This window comes from Plecotus auritus, assembly GCF_963455305.1.
Source record: "Plecotus auritus genome assembly, chromosome: 2".
Classification (NCBI taxonomy): domain Eukaryota; kingdom Metazoa; phylum Chordata; class Mammalia; order Chiroptera; family Vespertilionidae; genus Plecotus; species Plecotus auritus.
In genome coordinates this window covers 3,898,660-3,916,963 of record NC_137771.1, presented here as the reverse complement: position 1 = coordinate 3,916,963, position 18,304 = coordinate 3,898,660, and the positions used below count along the sequence as shown (strand labels likewise).

Below are 18,304 nucleotides of genomic sequence, written 5' to 3'. Positions count from 1 at the left end.
AAAGACCCTGGGATGGAGGGTGTGGGCCCTGGACGCTCGTGGCGGAGACGGAGGTTAAAGACAGTGGTTTGGCTGGAGTGCCCACTGACTCAGGACTGATCCCGGAAGCAGGGCTGGCCCCGTGCCCAGGGACCTGGGCCCCCTGCTGATGCGGCCCAAGGGCACTGGAGGCCTGGAGGGCACTGTGGTGGGTGGACAGAGGCCTGAAGCCCCATCCCCATGCACCCTAACTCTGCTGCCCCCCCTCCCAGGGGAGCTGCCTCCCTGGGAATGGCTGTCTCTGCCCAAAGTGGGCCCCCCGCCGGCTGGTGGGCAGGACAAGGCTGAGTCTGGCCTGGGGGCCGTGCTGTCGCCTGACCCTGGGCTGACCCCTCCCCTCACTGGCCATCACGGCGACCCCCGAGGAGGAGAGCCGTGCCGCTGCTTGGCAGAGCCCCTTGGCCCGTGGTGCCCGCCTGCCCACCACGCCTGCCCCGCTCACCCAAGCCGCCGGCGCACAGGCAGTTGTGGGTCCGCGGCTGCGGCTTGGTCTGGTGGCTGTCGAGGATCTGCTGCACCAGCTGCTCCACGGAGAAGCCCGAGCTGCTGTTGCCGTTGCTGCAGGTCCACTTGATGCCGTGGACTGGGGGAGAAAGGGCGGGGTCAGAGGCCTCGGGGCACGGGGGGTGGAGGGCGGGAGCCAGGCCCTCCCAGAGCTCAGCCCCTCCCCTCCCTGCTGGGAGGCTGGCTCTAGGGACACAGGAGGAGGTCAGAGGGAGCCCAGGCTGCCCTGCCACCCCCCTCCGCCCCGGGGCTCCCTGCTCTTCCTCTGCCCCCTCCCTCCTTCCCCTCAGATGCAGCCGGGAATGGGCTGCCTAGGGATCTGCTCTGGTTTCCCCAAGTGCAAGTGCACCAGGTGGCTCTTCATGGGGTCCTGGAGTGGGAGAGAAAGGACCTCCCCAGACCGTAGGTCGTGGGGATCCAGAGGGGAGGTCAGGCGGGTCGCAGCAGTGTGCTGGGGTGGACCTGCCCCAGGGCAGCGCTTTCTTCCCACCCGACTTCTCGGCCTCGAGGGGCTGGGGGGACAGGACTGCAGGGCCCTCCTGGCCTGGGCAGTGAGTGCCCACAGATGACTGGCCACCTGGAAGGCTCCGCTCTCCTTGAGTGGCAGCCGCATGGCGGAGGGCTGTCTCCCCACCGGCTTGGCAGGATGGGCCGGGACCCGAAAATAAACCGACTCGCCCGCTGAGTGTGTGGACTGGCTGCGGTTCACGCCCACCCGGCCGAGAGGTGGCCAGGCCCGGGGTGGCATGTGGGGCCCGGCACAGCCAGCGCGGGAGGCTCCGGGGAGCCAGCTCTGGAGGCAGTGAATCCATAGCCGGGCTCCAGGAGGGACCCAGGCTGCTGAGGAGGGGACGCTGGGAGCAGGTGGTCTGGGAGGGGGAGCAGGGCCCAGGTCACACCAGGGAGAGGCAATGGCTTTGCGGCTGCGAGAACATCCTTTCTCCTTGGCTGAGCTTCTCTCACAGGGACCCGGGGGAAGCGCGGGCACAGCTCACGGCTCCTGCCCTTGACTGTGAGGGACTCTGGGACACAGATGTACAAGGAGACCGTCTACACAGGGGCGGAGCCCAGTCAAACTCACACCGGAGTGGAGCCCAGATTTCGGTCTTTACTTGCTGTGTGAATCTGAGCAAGCCGCCAAACCTCTCTGAGCCTCAGTGTGCTCATCTGTACAATGGGAATCTAATCGCATCTGCCTGGCATGCTGATGCGGAGGAAACCTGATGGATCCACCACCCTGGCACGTCATGTGTCCCCAACAAAGAGCTGCTGTTGTCACAGCCGTTCACGGCGATGACGGTGACTCCCAGCACGAAACGCCAGCCTTGGCGGCTGGCTGATGCTATGGCAACGGGGGTGCTTGCTGTGCAATCACAGATGCTCAGCCTCTGTACGCGGGCAGGGGGAGAGCTCCAGGGCATGGACCGCGTGCCCCTGCTCTCTGTCCGCACCTGGATGTAGAACGTCAGTGGTTTTGCAAAGAAAACCCCACGAGTGAGGGTTGGGATCTGCCAGGATCCCTCGCGGATGCTGCTTTCCCTCCGCACCTGCCCGCTGCTTGCTCGCGGTCCTTGCCCTTGGTGCCACCCTGAAGAGGCCCTTCTGGTGCCCGTGGGGCTTGGCCTCCAGCACCTTCATTGGCACCGGGGCCCACGGTCCTGTCCTGTGACTCTTGGATCCCAGCAGGTGATCAGGGGAAGAGGGGGTGCTGATGGCTTCTGCCCCAAGCTCACCGAGCTGCCTGGATCTGGGGTGCAGTTGTGTGCGCCTGTTCAGAGCGCTACGGATGGGCACATCCAGGGGGTGGTGGTGGATTTACCACCCACCTTTCCTCGGGCGGGCAGCCTCGGCCTTGGGCTCCCTCGGGGAGTTCAGCAGCCCAGGAGGCCCGGGCTCCTGCTGGCTCAGCCGCCTCGCCCCCGGCAGCTAGAGGGGAGGCCCAGGCTGGGGCTGTAAACCTCAGCACAGCTACGGGGCCCTTTGCTCCAATAAACCTCCGCCGGGAGATCCGACATGGAAGGCAGGTGACAGCAGAGGGGGCCTGGCTGAGGCAGGGGTGAGGGTCAGGGCCCCTGGCCTGTCCCCGGGTCCTGGGCCCCCTTGGCTGAGGACCTTCCCCAGACTCCTCATTCTATGGATGAGAACCGGAGCCGGGTGTGGGGACAGAGCGCAGGCCTCGAGGGCCCTCCCCTGACACCGCTGCACACGGAGATGGTCTGTCCCGCTCCGCCCAGCACCGGCAGGAGATGCTGGTGTCCTCGCCTGGGCAGTGCCCGGTGTCTGAAGCAGCTCTCAGGAGGCCCCAGGCGCAGGCGGGACGGTGCACACACAGCCTGCGCCTCAGTTCCTCAGCTCTGCGGGCCCGGAGCTCATCACAGGCATCACCTGGGCGGCTACCAGGGCATCAGAGGGCGTCACCTGGGCGGCTACCAGGGCATCACAGGGCGTCACCTGGGCGGCTACCAGGGCATCCCAGGGCGTCACCTGGGCGGCTACCAGGGCATCACAGGGCGTCACCTGGGCGGCTACCAGGGCATCAGAGGGCGTCACCTGGGCGGCTACCAGGGCATCAGAGGGCGTCACCTGGGCGGCTACCAGGGCATCACAGGGCGTCACCTGGGCGGCTACCAGGGCATCACAGGGCGGCCACCTTGGGCGGCTACCAGGGCATCACAGGGCGTCCACCTTGGGCGGCTACCAGGGCATCACACGGCGTCCACCTTGGGCGACTCTGAGCAGGCGCTCATCACAGGACCAGACAGGTGTGCTCAGGAAGCCACGGAGTTTGAGCTTGGCTGTCTGGGGGGATGAGCTCCCCCTCTGGTTTCTAGCCCGTGGCCACACCTCACCCAAAGGCCTCAGGGGCAGGGTGGGCTTGCTGACCCCTGCGTGGCAGACACCTCTGGCATCTGTGCCCGACCAGGTCCCCGTCGTCCCCGACCAGGTCCCCATCACCCCTCACCAGGTCCCTGACCAGGTCCCCGTCACCCCTGACCAGGTCCCTGTCACTCCGACCAGGTCCCCGTCACCCCTCACCAGGTCCCCGTCACCCCTCACCAGGTCCCTGTCAACCTGTCCCCATCACCCCTCACCAGGTCCCCGACCAGGTCCCCATCACCCCTCACCAGGTCCCCATCACACCAGGTCCCCATCACCCCTCACCAGGTCCCCATCACACCAGGTCCCCGTCACCCCTGACCAGGTCTCTGTCAACCCGTCCCCATCACCCCTCACCAGATCCCCAACCAGGTCCCCGTCACCCCTCACCAGGTCCCCAACCAGGTTGCCGTCACCCCTCACCTGGTCCCTGACCAGGTCCCCATCACCCCGACCAAGGTGCTCAGACCAGGCTCTGCTAGGCCCCCCGGGTGGCTGCTGCCCGCCCGCCCCCTCCTGCTGGGAAGGCTATAAGATGAAACCAGGGAAGCTGACAGATTGCAAGCAGGATTTCTGGATGCTTAATGCAAATCGCCGACTGTCTTGGAACATCAACATCCAATGTGCAGATCGCCTCCCGCCCCCTCTGGGGGAAGCCCCTCCTCGCGCGGGAGTTGTTAGTGCTGAATATCAAATACCATCAAGACGGCTTTAACGTGCCACGCTCTGCTTCCGACCAGGTAATGAATCAGCGGGAAGGGAGGGTCCCTCGGGGGAGGCGCGCTTTGAGCGAGGACGGTTAATAACCTCGCACGCTGACACCCCCCCTCTCCCCGCCCCAGCCCAAACTCAGCAGCAGGGAACTGCATTGAAAGTGCACTTGACAGAAGGCAAGGCCACGGCCTGGGTGGGGGCACCGAAGGAGGAAGGGGATTCCCAGAAAATCGCCTCCTGGGGGCTCTGGTGCCGGCGGGCCCCCCTCTCACTAACATCTCGGTGGAGGCACCCGGCCCCGCATTCCCAGGCCACAGTCGGCCACCGGGCCCAGAGGATGGAGGGTGGAGGACGGAGGGTGGAGGATGTCGGAGTGTTCCGGCTGGTCAGGGTCCCTGGGCCGCTCAGGCGGTGGAGGGGGACCTGTTTGCCCGGAAGCTAGGCCAGGGAAGGTCCCAGAGCGGGTGTGTGGCCAAGCTGGCTCCTCCGTGAGCCTGCTCAGGACAGGAGCGGCCAGGACGGCCCCGCCGGCCCCTGGAAGTGGGGGACTCCTGTGGCTTCCCCAGCAGTCCCGCCATTGCCCTGGGCCACATGTGCTCGGGGCTGGACACTCCGGCTGGGCCGCCAGCAGCTGCCCTGCGTGAGGACTGGTCCCGAGAGGAGGCTGGGCTGGGGTGGCTGTCGCAGGAACCCACAGGCCCACGCCCGCACGGACCTGGCCTGTGCCCAGCACTTGCGCTAATTACCACCCATGGGTAGACCACGGCGCTCCGGCTAATATGAATAATCAAAATGAAATCAATGACAGCAGCATGTGGCCAGGCTTTGGAGAGCATCTTCTCATGAACAATTTGCCCGAGAGGCGGCCAACCGCTGGGAGAGAGTAATTGAGATGTGGAGGCGGGGCTCGGGGGAGGGTGGGGTGACCCCACATGGGGCTGGCTGCTCCATCCCCACCCTGGGGAGAGGTGGGGAGCTGTGGCTGGGGCAGACGGGGCCTGAACCCAGGTCAAGCGCCACTGTCACGCCTGCATGGACAGAATCGTGCGCCCCAATATTCTTAGGTTGGAGCCCTGACCCCAAGGTGACTGTGTTTGGAGACAGGGCCTTTTCAGAGATTAACGAGGTGAAATGAGGTCCTCAGGGTGTCCTGTCAGAGGAGGAAGAGGCACCAGGATTGTGCACACGCAGGGCAAGGCCGGGTGAGGACACAGCAGAAGGCGGCCGTCTGCAAGCCCGGAAACGGGGCCTCCCGGAAACCTACCCAGACGACCGACACCTTGATCTTGCACTTCCGCCTCTGGACTGTGAGAAAATTAATTCATTTAAGCCGCAGAGTCTGTGGTATTCCACCCCCTGGTATAGAGATCACATCTCTAATCTCTCAACAACCCTCTGAGGAAGAATTACCGTTGCATTTATGAATTCGAGAACCAAGATGCGGGAAGTTATGTGACTGACACCGCAGAGAAGGGCGGGGAGGGGCTGCAGAGCCAGGCTTTTCCCGCTGCACCCCTCCTGGGCCCCAGGAACACCTGGATGGATGAGGGGGTGCGGCCCCCATTGGGGCGGGGGAGACATTCCTTCCACTCAAAGCTAGACTCATGTCACTTCCTGGAGAGAGGGTGTCCAGTTTACAGGGGTGTCCGGTGGCGGTGCAGGAACCCCAGAAACCTGGGCCTGGGCCAGGTGCTGACCCCAGCCCACCGCCCACCTGCCGTGTCCTGCCCTCTCTGACTATGGAGGATGCCACTGTCTCAGAAGGACCAGTCTCAACCTGGCTCCTCCCTCGTGACCTTCCTTCCCGGGGCCAGGACAGCTGGGCAGCCAGGCCACCCAGACCAGGGAGAGGACCCCGGCCGGGCCCCCAGGGTGCAGGGGAGAGGGTGGGACCTGCTGCGACCTGCCCCTGGAGGGTCTGGGGCTAGCAAGAGAGGGAGGGGGGCCTGGGCCAGGAGCCAGGCTCAGGGCTGAACCTGGGCCTCTGGGTTCCTGGAGGCCTGGCCACGTTCATAGCGGAGAAGGGAGCATTTAGGGGAAATTTCTATGGAAGATAGAGAACCCAAAGGAAGACTCCTCCCAGAGGAGGTGGGGTTTTCGGGGAGCAGTGTTTGGGGGTTGAGGTGGGGAGGGGACTCACCTCGTCAGAGATGGGGACCCAGAGGCAGCTTCCTCTTGGGTGTCCCCTGACGTGGCGACCCTACGTGGTGGTGGGACTTGACTGAAGGGCAGAGCGAACCCCAGCTCAGCGCCTAAGCTCGCTGTGCGGGAGGAAGGGGCTGGGACCTAGAAATGCCGAGAGCCTGTGTCAGGCTGGCCTTCGTGCGTAAGATGTAAGGAAGATCTCTGATTCCTCTTGGCCTCGGTTTCCTCACCTGCCAAATGGGTGCCTCTCTGTGGTTCACCTGACTGACCACGTCACTGTTCGCTAAGGGACTTTAAAGACATACAGAGAAGGGGGCCCACACCCAGGACTGGCATTCAGTGGTGCCCATAGGAGATCTGAGGCCGCCAGGGTCGGGGCCCCGAGGGAGAGACCCTTTCTGCTCTGAAACATCAGGCCGGCAACACTTGGGGAAGGAACCGTACAAGGACAAGGACAAGGACATACAAGGCCGCAGGCCCCTCCCCAGGGCAGTCACTCCGAGAAGGACCGGGCCGGGCTGGAGCCTGGGTCACTGCATGTGGCCTTCTGGCACGGGCTGGCTTCTCGGTGCACGTTGGTGACAGAGAAGCTCCCGCCCAACAGGGGCCCCTTCCTCCTGCCCCGTAGGCCTGGGCGCAGCCGGCTCTCCTGCAATGCACTCAGCACGCAGTAGAGGGCCATGAAGCAGGTGACCTTTTTTTTTAAATCCTCACTGGAGGATGCTTTCCCATTGATTTTTAGGGAGTGGAAGAGAGAGGGAAAGACAGAGAGGAACATCGATGTGAGAGAAACACACTGACGGGCTGCCTCCTGCACGAGCCCCAACCAGGGCCTGGGCCAGGGAGGAGCCTGCCACCGAGGGACGTGCCCTTGACCGGAATCGAACCCGGGGCCCTTTGGTCTGCAGGCCGACGCTCTATCCACTGAGCCAAACTGGCCAGGCGAAAAGGGTGCCCTTTTAACATGCTGCCCAGACAGGTCACCTTGGAGACAGACAGGGTGCCATGGTCATTTGGCTGGACAACCGTGTAAACTGGGACGCTCCCCGGCAACCGGGACGCGTGGTCACCCTATTTAGGGACCATGTGACGGAGGCGGGAGGGAGGGGAGGCGCTCCATGTGCCTCTCAATGCATGAATGAGCCCAATTGGATTCCTCCGGGTTGTTGACACGGGAAGGCTGTCTCCATGGCAACAAGGTCAGTGGGAAATGGCAGCGGCGTTGGTTTAATTTTCACTGTATTCTTGTTGACAGGAATAAAGGCCCTGCTTCTGATTTCTTGGTTCAACTGGATAACATTTTCATTAGATTTAACTTCTCATATCCAGACACCCACATACTATTCAATTTCCCCGTCTCGCCCTCAACTCTCATTCTCCGCGGGTCCTGAGGACATTTTCAGAAATCTCATTTCCAGGAGTTCGGAGGCTGACTGGGGACGTGTGCGCCGGCTGCTGAAGGAGCTGGCGGAGCCTGGCTCTGGGTGTTTGGGGACACGCGGCATCAGGACCCCACTTTCTGTCTTCCGGGAGGAGGCACAGGCTTGCTCCAGTGGTAGCAGTGCAGGAGAGGGCAGAGGGCAGAGGGCAGAGGGCAGAGGCCTGAGACTCAGCACAGCCGGTCCTGTTCCAGGTGGATGACCTCTGACCTCGGGGGGAAGGGCAGGAACAGGGCTCCCCCAGGAGGAGCCCTGACAGCTCTGACGTCAGGAGACCCCGGGCACTCGGCCTGGCGCTCCCTGCCCCTCTGCACTTGGCCGCACAGAGACTCCTAGGGGCTCGGTGACAGAGCAGCCTTGGCGCAGTGTTTCACGCCGTGGCCCTGCTCGCCGGACAAGGACGCGGCCTGGCGGGCCAGCCCAAGGCTCTCGGAATCCCCCGACGTGCTCAGGGTCGCTGTCACGGAGGCCGGCATTCATTCTGCACGCCGTGGTAGAAGGCGAAGGTGCTTGCAGCTCTCCGATGGTCAGTGACGTCAGGGATGCAATTTGGCCGAGAGAGAGGAAGCTGTCACCCCGACCCAGGAGGCACGTGGGCCCTGGAACCATCTTCTCAGCGGGGCTAACAGCAGCCCCTTCTCCCGGCCCAGGTCAGGGGAGAGAGGGCAGGAGTGACCGCTGGCCTGAGCAGCCCCTCGGGCCCCTGGCGGGGGGCGGGAGGGCAGGGACCGAACAGAATTCCAGACCGTTTCCATCTGCTTCTTGCGAGACCTTGGGCTCAGGCGCCTCCTCCACGCTCCCCGAGGCGTCACAGGGAGCCAGGTGCCACTGAAGGGGGGCGGGAGCTGCCTCTGGGCCCCTGACTGGCCCAGAACCTCTCATTTTCAGAGAAGCTGAAAGCCTGGAGGTTTCAACGTTGGCAACAAATTCTCACTTTACCGAAACCACCCGCACGATGAGCAGGGCCAAGGTCAGGCACGTGGGTGAGGCCCCTGTGTCCCCCACTCCAGCACAGAGGCGCCCCTCCAAGCTCACTGCACGAGGGGATGCCAGGAAGGAGCTAGGACTTTTGTGGGGGAGGGGGGTGCGTGGCTCCCAAGCAGCCGGAGGAGTGGCACTGGCCAGGGAGGACAGGAAATACAAAGTATTTCTCTTTTTGTCCTGCTGGCCGGGGGGGGGGGGGGGGGGGGGGGGGGCGGGGGGGGGGAGCGGGGGGCAATGCTGCTAAAGGGAACTCAGCCAGAGGGAGAAAGGCTCATTAGCTAATAAACAAGCCTGGGTCCTCCCTGCACAGCAGGAAAAGGGGGGGGGGCTCCCATTAAGAGGCCCTTGCCCCGAGGCCCATGCCTGCTCTCCGCTGGGCCAGGCGGGGAGGCGCCCAGAGGGCATTCTGCCAGGACTGGGGGCTTGCGGGGACGCACCCGCACCCGGCCTGCTCCCTGAACAGCAGCTCTAACCGAGGGGACACCGGACGGGCAGGGCAGTCCTCCGAGGCCCTCTTCGTCCTCACCCCAGCAGCGGCTCCACTTCCCGCAGACACAGGCGGGGGGAGAACCTTCCATTCCTCTCGGGCTCCATGCACTGGGCCCGGGGCCTGGGCCCACCACAGGGACACAGACGTGCTTCCTTCCTGGCACCCAGGGGGTGTTTCTCAGGACTTCAAGTCCGTAAGTGTCCGGCTGGACCCCATATGTGGCTGGCACTAAGATCTCACTTTCAAGCCAAGGAAAGCGGTAGGGTCGCAGGTCTTATCCCAGAGTCCACGGAGAGACCTCGCACGGCCCCACGTACACCCATTCTTTTGGAAGTTGGAGATCTGTACTGCCTGTGTCTGATTCCTTCCCACCCACGTGTGAGAACCAGCTGATGCGTTACCGGCCTGCGGCCTGGTCTCCACGGGGCGCTGCAGGTGCCTGGGGCCGCTCAGACCCGTGGAACAGGGCGTCTTGGAGGCAGGAGCCCACCTTTTCACCAACCTGCCCGTGTGTCTGTGAATGGACTTCTGTCCCGGCACGCAGCCAGCGTCTGCCCAGGTTGTGGGGGCCGGGGCGGACTGGGGGCACCTCGGCCGCTCTGGCTGCCCTGAGCCCCAGGGGTGGGCAGCCTGGACGTGCCCAGCTCATTCCTGACTTCTTTCCTCACTCCTGTCTTGAGAGGTGGGGACACTGGGAAATGCGTCCAAGCGAACACTTCTGGTCGGAAATAAACCCTCCAACCCTTCCTGACAGCAACCCCCCTTTCCCCAGCCTGACCCCCCCTTCACCTCCCATCTCAGGTGCCCCGCCCGCTGCTCCCAAAGCAGCACCTCTGGGACTTGCTTTGCTAACTGCCCCTCCATTGCCCAGACTCTGGCCTAGGTGTGGGAGCACGCCCTCTGTCAGGGGAGCACCAGCCCCTCCACCTTGCACCAGCCAGGTGATGACTGAGGCGGAGAGGAAAGGACGTGTGCTCCAGCCCCCCTCCAAGCCCACGGCCCCAGAATCGCAGAGCAGGCCTAAGACGCCTCCCGCCACATCCCAGACACCAGGTCCCCGGCAGGGCTGGGACAGTGGCCCGCCAGGCTCCAGAGCCTGGCTGGGGAGTCTGGCTCCTCCAAGAGGGTTTGCCTCTCTGAGCCGCTCTGCTGCTACTGACCACCAGGTGGCGCTAATCGACCAGGAACGGGGTTTGGGGTGGTGGGGGGTGGGGGTGGCGGGGGGAGGGAAAGCCTTTGTTGATTTTACTTCTTGATATTTCTATAATCACCAGGATTACAATCTAAGCAAAAAAGCCAAACAAATAAACACTTCCCCTCTTGCTGGATCTTTGGTCTTTGTCTGGAAAAGGATGAGAACAGAGCAGAGGCACTGACTATACAGCCAGGGCATGGGTGCTGTGGCAGGGAGGGCTTGGAGGGCTGGGGAGGGAAGGTGGGGGAGGGTGGGGGCCCTGGAGACAGAGGCTCTGGTGGCTTAACTTGCGGGTGAGGAGCTCCTGGGAGAGGCAGGCGCTTGCTAATTAGCCTGCTCCCTTCCAGTCTCTGCCTCCCAAGACACTCCTCAGCAGCGTGGACGGGCCTTGCTGGGTCCCTGGGGGCTTGTTGTGCTGGCCATGCAGTTGCAGAGGGTAGGAAAGTGCTCCCCGAGAGCACAGGGGGAGGGGTTGAGACCCTGGCTCCCCAAACACCAGTAGGCTGCAGGTGCCCAAGGACCACTAGTGACGGGTAACTCAGGATGGCTGGGAGCCCGGAGAGCACCCTCAGACCCCACACTCAATGTGGGCTCCACCCCCTTCAACATGACCTCTACCCACTCCCACTCCACAGGGCCTCCAACCCCTCCACACGGCCTCCAACCCCTCCACACGGCCTCCACCCCTCCACACGGCCTCCAACCCTCCACAGGGCCTCCAACCCCTCCACACGGCCTCCAACCCCTCCACACGGCCTCCATCCCCTCCACAGGGCCTCCAACCCCTCCACACGGCCTCCATCCCCTCCACAGGGCCTCCAACCCCTCCACACGGCCTCCATCCCCTCCACAGGGCCTCCAACCCCTCCACACGGCCTCCATCCCCTCCACAGGGCCTCCAACCCCTCCACACGGCCTCCAATCCCTCCACAGGGCCTCCAACCCCTCCACACGGCCTCCATCCCCTCCACAGGGCCTCCAACCCCTCCACACGGCCTCCATCCCCTCCACAGGGCCTCCATCCCCCTCCACAGGGCCTCCAACCCCTCCACAGGGCCTCCATCCCCTCCACAGGGCCTCCAACCCCTCCACAGGGCCTCTATCCCCTCCACAGGGCCTCCAACCCCTCCACACGGCCTCCAACCCCTCCACACGGCCTCCAACCCCTCCACACGGCCTCCAACCCCCCCACACGGCCTCCATTCCCACACTGAGCACGTTCCCCGCCAGGTGGAGAGGATGTGGCACAGAGCTCATCGGGCACTCGCCCCACTCAGTCGACCTGGGCGGGGAGGACTGCACCTGCCCAGCCCTCCCTCGTGTGCTGCCAGTTTGCTGGGCCCAAGGCTGCTGCTTGCTCAGAGCAGCTGCATTGGAACAGACCCCAGAGTTTCCAGGAGGAGACACACTAAGCTTTAGGTCCCGTTGACTTGGATCCTATAAAAGCCAACCCACAGACGGGAACGGAGCTAACCCTCAGCCCTGAGCTGAGCAGGTCTCCGTGGAGGTCCGACAGGGGCACCTGGCTTGAGCTCAGCTCCACTCAGCCCCGAGCGACTCACACGCAGACCCCTAGTCCCCAAAGTATGTCAGGATGGTAGTGCTCAGCAAAGGACTACACTTCCCACACTCCCTTGCAACCAGCGGTGACCATGTGACCAAATGCTGGCCAATGACCTATGAATAGAAGTATGGGCATTTGGGCCCTGTCCTTAAAGGGGAAACGATTGCCCTCCACTTTCTCGTCTCTGCTTCCACTGGTTGGAATGCAGTTGTGATGGCGGGAGCTGGAGTGGCCATCTTGGGCCACGTAAGAGAAGACGACACCCTAGGAACAGCAGAGCGACCAGCTGGCGGGAGCCCCGATGGCGGATCCCTGACACTGGGCCCCCACGTCAACCTTCAGCTGCTAGTCAACCTTCAGCTGCTACGTGAAAGAGAAACTGCCTTCTGGTTTTTGCAGCCTCCAGCCGTTTGGCCTTTGCCACGGCAGCAGGGCCCACATTCTGACGACCACGGGAGGGATTGCAGGGGACGGAAAGGAAGCGTTTAGGAAGCACCTGGGGAATTCCTATCAGATAGCACATTTTTCCCCGTCTCCTTTTTCACCCTGGCGGAGGCACCCCCAGGTGGCAGGTTTAAGGCAAGCCCCTGGGACCAGAGGACCCAGCTGCAAGAATCAGGGTGGGTTCTCGGTCCCCCCGGCTTCCCCGGGCGTTTGTGAGACCCCGCAGCTGAAGACCGCAAGCCCCGTCTCGCAGCGGCCGAGGCCGAGGCTGCAGATCCGAGCTCCCCTCGCCGCCGAGAAGACAGCGTTTTGATTAAACCACTGACAACTCTGCTGTGGGGCAGAGAAATTGGGAAACATCAGGAAATCAAACTGTGAAGTCTTTGAAGGAATATGATTTATGTGGAAATGTGATGAAGCTAATGTGTTTGGCTCCAGCGCGGGTGGCACGCCTGCTTCTGGAACCGAATCTGACGCCTTCCTGGCTCGCGGCGCCTCTGCTTCCCGAGTGCCCTGCCTGTGCCCGCCCGGTTGGTACCGAGAGCTCTTCTCCCCGCACTTCCCGGGCCCTCTTCCAGGCTGCGTGTCTGGGACCAGAGTCATGCACACACGTGCACTCTACGTGTCTGCATGCTGCTGGGCTCCTGCCCCCAACCCCAGAGACCCCGGGTTACGAGATTTATGAGGGTTTGTTGTCGTGTTACATAACTTGCTCGATGCACCGCAGACTTGAGCAGGCCTTTGGGTCCCTCCAGGTAAAAGTCAGCGGTCCAGTGCCCACGCCTGGAGTTCATGGAGCTTAACCCCCTTGTCCATTGGGAGGGAACGCAGCCTGAGCCCAGAGCCCTGGGCCACCTGGCTCAAGGTTCCTGGTGGCAGCCGCAGCATCAGGGGCAAGCTGGTTGGAGCCCCTGAGGCCGTACAGGCCCCTCTGTCCCTCCTGATCCCCATCCCCGACTGTGGGATGAGGGGGGTCCCCCAATCTGAGCACGGTGGGACTCTCAGGATCAGGGGGCTACTGCAGGTGCACCTGGCTTCAGCTTGGACCCTCCCAGGGACGGGACCCTCACTCTTTCTGGGAAAGGCATTTCCGCTGCCCCCTGTATACAGCGCCCAGCGGCTTCTTCTCCACAGCCCCCTTCCGAGGCGCAAGGCTCCGAGGGGCCTGCTCGCCCGCTCTGAGTCTGGTTCTCCTGAGCCCAGGTGTCCAGGGGGCAGGAGAGGCCATCGAGCCTCACGAGTGGCCGCCGGGAGCCACGGCCCATGGAAACGGGGCAGCGGCCGAGGCCCGGCTTTCTGGACTCACCGGAGCTTTGCGCTGGGTGGTTCGCACCTGACAGCCGCTCCAGAGTGCACCGCCGCGCGGGCACAATGAAAGCCAGCTCGGCCCCATCGTCCCTGTGCCTCCCAGTCGGGGCGCCGAGGCCTCCTGTCCGGCGCAGAGGGCGAGGGCGGAGGCAGGCAGCTCCGGGCAGCCCTCCCGGGTCCCCAGGCCTCCTCCCCACTCCCGCCTGCCACCCAGGGGGCAGGGGTCCCCCCTCTCTGGGCTCTGCTCCTCCCGCGTGTCGCTTTGTGCCTCTGAGCCGCGCCGGTCTCACCTGTCACATGGACCCAACATTCTGTGCCCTGCCTGTCGCACAGGGGGCGTGAGGGTCAAGTGAAAGCGGGGTCCCCATGTCACTGCCATCCGAGGGGAAGGGGCTCCCACACCTGATCCCTCAAGGCCACGGAGGGCCTCCTGACCTGTCCGGATGCCGCTGGCCGGGGCCCCGGGGCAGGACCTGGGCGGGCGGCCGCGGCTACTCACACATGGGCTTCAGCTGCCCGATGAGCTCCTCCTTGGTCCATTTCGCCCACTCCTTCTTGTCGGTGTTGATGGAGCAGAGGATGGGGCCGCAGGGCTTGCCGCAGTCCTCGATGGCCGGGACGTTGAGATAGTGCACCAGGACGATGTCGGGGTTCTGGGGGGAGAGCACAGAGACTGGCAGCATGAGGTGGCATGGAGTCCACTGGGCCCCCCACCCTCCGCCAGCAGGCACAGACCGGCTGAGTGTCCACACGCCCGCCTCCTCATCCTCGGGGCCGCTGAACGCACTGTCAGGGGGACCCCCTGCGCCCAGCGGCAGCCCTGATGCCTGCCTGCCCGATGCCTTACCCCGAGCCCTCAGGTGCTACTAGAACTGTCTCCAGACACTGCCCAGCGTCCCCAGGGGACACAACTGCCCCGCGGAGAACACCGCTCTACACACGGCGTAACGAAGGCCCACACACGCCGTCAGACGCAGCTCTGCCCCCCACCCGGACCTTAGGCCTCACGCCAACAGCTGCCGGGGCACCGGGCGCCTGGGGGCCTCCCCCCCCCCACCCCCGTCCTCACCACAGCATGACCTCCCTACACAGGAATCTCCGCCGCTCTTCCCGCCGGGAAACGGGGTCCCCAGGGTTGAAGGTGCCCCGCGTCTAAGTGAGGGTCCCTTTCCCTGTGCAAACAGCCCCGTCAGCAGGGCCCTTCCGAGCAACACCCCGGCGGTGGCCGTCACTCACTCCCCTGGGAGCTCGGCCGCGGGACCTCCCTGAGCTTCGGAACGGAAAGACCTCTCCCGTGGGGACCCTGAAGGCACCGCTTGTCCCCAGATGGGTCGGCCTTGTCCCCCAGACTCAGTTCAAAATGCCCTTGATCTCCCTCTGCCGGCCACCAGCTCTGAGCTCGCCCCCCGGGCCTCTTGTGGCCCCGGAAGGCCAGGCCGGTTTCGTTTGTAAAAAGCTATCACGTCGCTTTATAACGCAGCTGGCAAGACCCAGAGAAACCTCTCCCCAGCCAGGGAAGGTGACGATACAGCGAGATGCAGCAGCAGCTACAGAACAGCCAGGTGGAAGGTCCCTCCCGATGTTCTTCCCCGGAGCTGTGGCCTCGCTTTTCCTGCCTGACACCCGGCCACGAGCTCCCACAGGGCCCGGGTGGCTCGAGGACCCCGCTGAGGAGGCTGCGTCTGCGGTCACCTGTTCGGATCTGGTCAGAGCCACGCAATGCATGGCCGTGGGGTCCACCAGTGCATTAGCCAAGGCTCGAGATGACACGTGACCAGCGCAAGCATGGCGACTGGCGCAATTTAAAACGCTTTTCAATGAGGGTTTTTTCTTGCCAGTGCCAGTTACCCAGCAAATCTCATCAGCACGGCCCGGAACCGCCCCTGACCGGCAGCTTTTTTGGACGGCGGCACTCATGCCCCTGAATAGTGACGAGAACCCGACATGAGCGCGCACACAGCCCTCCGACGCTGTCAGCGGTGTCTCGTTTGCTGCCCGCCAGCCAGCGTGGGGCGGGCAGGGCGGGGCCAGGCAGGGCACCCTCCACCCACAATGAGGGGACTGAGCCCAGAGAAGCTGTGACCTGCCTGAAGCTGTGTCTGGCCAGGGCCAGAGCCTGGGCCGGAAGCCAGGATTCTGACTCCAAATTCAGGTCCTGCCAACATACCTGCTGGCCTGTCTCGCTTGGTCTCGGCGCCCGCCTCCACTTCCCTGCGTCCTTGCCTTGCGCCCCGGAGGGAGTGGGCTGCAGACCTGCTCTCCCCCTTGCATGGCTGAGGTGGCCCAGGAGGCCACAGGGGGTACACCTGGGTTCCTGCCCTGTGTTCTTCCTGGGGCCTGCACACGGCCTCCCGGGCTGTGCGGGGGGCTCCTGCTTGAGCTGTGCCTGGGAGGTGGCAGCACCAGCTGCTGAGCAAGATGAGGAAGAATCAAAGAGCTGCGGGGCCAGCGGGCCGCCCGGGGCTGCCTCTGATCCTGGCCCTGGAGCAGGAGCTGGGCCCTGCGGGGGGCGCTGGATGGATGTCAGCGGCCTGGGAGATGAAAGACCTGCAGCCTCCTGCCCCACAGCCCCACGGAGCACCCAGCAAAGGGGAGACCAAGGCAGTAGGACAGGCAGGGGAGCCAAGGAGGGCCGCCTTCACCACACACCAAAACCCCAAACCAGGAATTTCTTCACTAGTGCACCCCAAACTCCCCTATTTCAGAAAGTGCTGTCCCTCCCTTCAGCACCCAGCTCCATGTCTGCATAACCGGCTTCCCCCTATTCTTTGAGGACAAGCACAAGGCTCGCCTCCTCCTCCAGGAAGTACTCCCTGATACCCCGCCCTCTGTATCTCCACCACAGCAGGATGGAGACGGGGTTTGTATCTTAGTCTGTATGCCTCCTTTATCTCCTCAGCCCCGGGGAAGGCCCGGAGCTGTCAAGGCGTGGGCAATGACCACCGCTCATTTCCATCAGCGCAATTGAGCTGCTAGCTAGACTGACGCTGGCTTCCCGCCCTTCCCTGTCCACGCTTGCGTGCAGCTGACATCTGGCTTCAGTTTTCTAGTCTATGAAGGGCACAGCGCTCCTAGGAGGCTGGGAGGCAGGGGGGCTCTAATCTCGGCCGGGTCTGAGGCCGCTGAGAATTCGATGGAGGCTGCGGATACTCCATCCCTCAGCCCTGAAAAACGCCCCAAGGCACAGCGGCTCCACCTGTGAGTTCATAGACCCGGGGGCCCGAGCCCCACATCTGTAACTACCGACTTGGGGGTCTAGCTCCCTTTCTGACGCTTTTGAATCAGGCACCGGGCCCTTCCCGGAGCCCCACCCTGGGCCGTGCCTCTCAGCGGCCTTGACACCGTTGGGAGGAAGCCCGGCCCCGGCAGGTCTGGGACTGGCTGGGGTCTCCATCGTCACCGCAGATCCTGTCCCGGGGCCTGGGCTCCGGCAGCTCCAAGGCCCCGGCGGGATCTTAAGCACCCACTTCCTGGTTTGGGGCTGGTTTGGAGGCAGCGTGATCGAGGCATGTTTGGACGTTTGGGGCACACGTCGCTTCTTGGCAATGTTGCAATCTCATCCATTAGTTGTGCATTTTATTGGGTGTTTTGGCAGAAAAATATATTAGCCGTGGAGTCCCAGTGTTGTATTGGTTCCCAGGAGCACTCAGAGCAACCTCAGATCCCCACTGAGCGCCGCTCTGCAGGCGGGGCAGGCGAGCTGGGGGAGGCTCGGGGCGCCCAGTGTGGGATTGTTGGGGGGGGAGGGCAGGGAAGCACGGCCAGGACACCGCCTGGTGGACCCGCCAGGACTCGGGAGTCTCGGTTCTGGACAGTGTGCAGCCAGCTTGCCGGGTCTGCCCTGCGCTGCGTGAGGCCTCCCTGGGGTCGGCACCCAGGACAGGCCCGTGGGTGGGGGTGGGACAGGAGCGTGTCCACAGGCTCCTCCCTGCGTACGGGGTTTCCATGAAGATGCCAGAGGTCACCCCCCCGAAGAGAGCATGACCTTGGAGGATGACACCCCCCGAAAGTCTGGGAGGCCTGGCCTGGTGTCAAAGGCCTGGGGGAGGGGTCCCGTGGGCCGGCTGGGGCTGTGGAGGGGAAAGCTGAGGATCAGTAGAGGTCTCAGAGACGTTCCAGAACCTTCTGGAAAGAGCTGTGCACAAGGAGGTCCCATCCCTTCCTCGTCTGTAGAGGGAAGACTGTCCCCGCCCTTCTCCCCCCGGCTGCTGGGCCTGGAGAGTGTGGAGTCCCTTCGGCCGCCAGACCCCACACCAAGCAAAACGGATTCCTCCGAGAGAACAGCCAGAGTTTGGCTTCTGGCCGCGGTTCGCCCACTCACAACGCGGACGCTCTCTGCTCAGCCCGTGAGTCCCCGTCCTCCTCTCCCTGCATGTGGGCCCCTCGCGCCCAGGCCGGCTGCCCTGCCTCTTGGTGCCCTTGCCCAGCATCCTGGCCGGCAGCGCCCTGCTCCCCGGAGTCCTGGTGCTCTCTCCGCAGCCCACCCTCTGCCCCACCCAGGCTCACGGCCCCCTGTCCCACTGTCCACTCTCAGCTCCTGCTGGGGCCTCGGGAACACCCCTGGCTTCAAGGCCCAGCCTGATGGCCTGCTCAGCTCCACC

General features: G+C 64.0%; 1 protein-coding gene across 11 annotated transcripts in view; it reads right to left on the bottom strand.

Annotated features, from left to right (window-relative positions):
• The window catches only part of CAMTA1 (calmodulin binding transcription activator 1), a 701,446-nt gene that overhangs the window by 88,636 nt on the left and 594,506 nt on the right, over nt 1-18,304 (bottom strand). For all 11 annotated transcript variants that reach the window (XM_080656710.1, XM_080656721.1, XM_080656725.1 and 8 more), the window contains 2 exons: nt 14,203-14,356; nt 482-622 (listed from right to left, as the gene is read on the bottom strand). In XM_080656710.1, the coding sequence (XP_080512836.1) occupies nt 482-622; nt 14,203-14,356 (295 nt within the window). The remainder of the gene's footprint in view (nt 1-481; nt 623-14,202; nt 14,357-18,304) is intronic.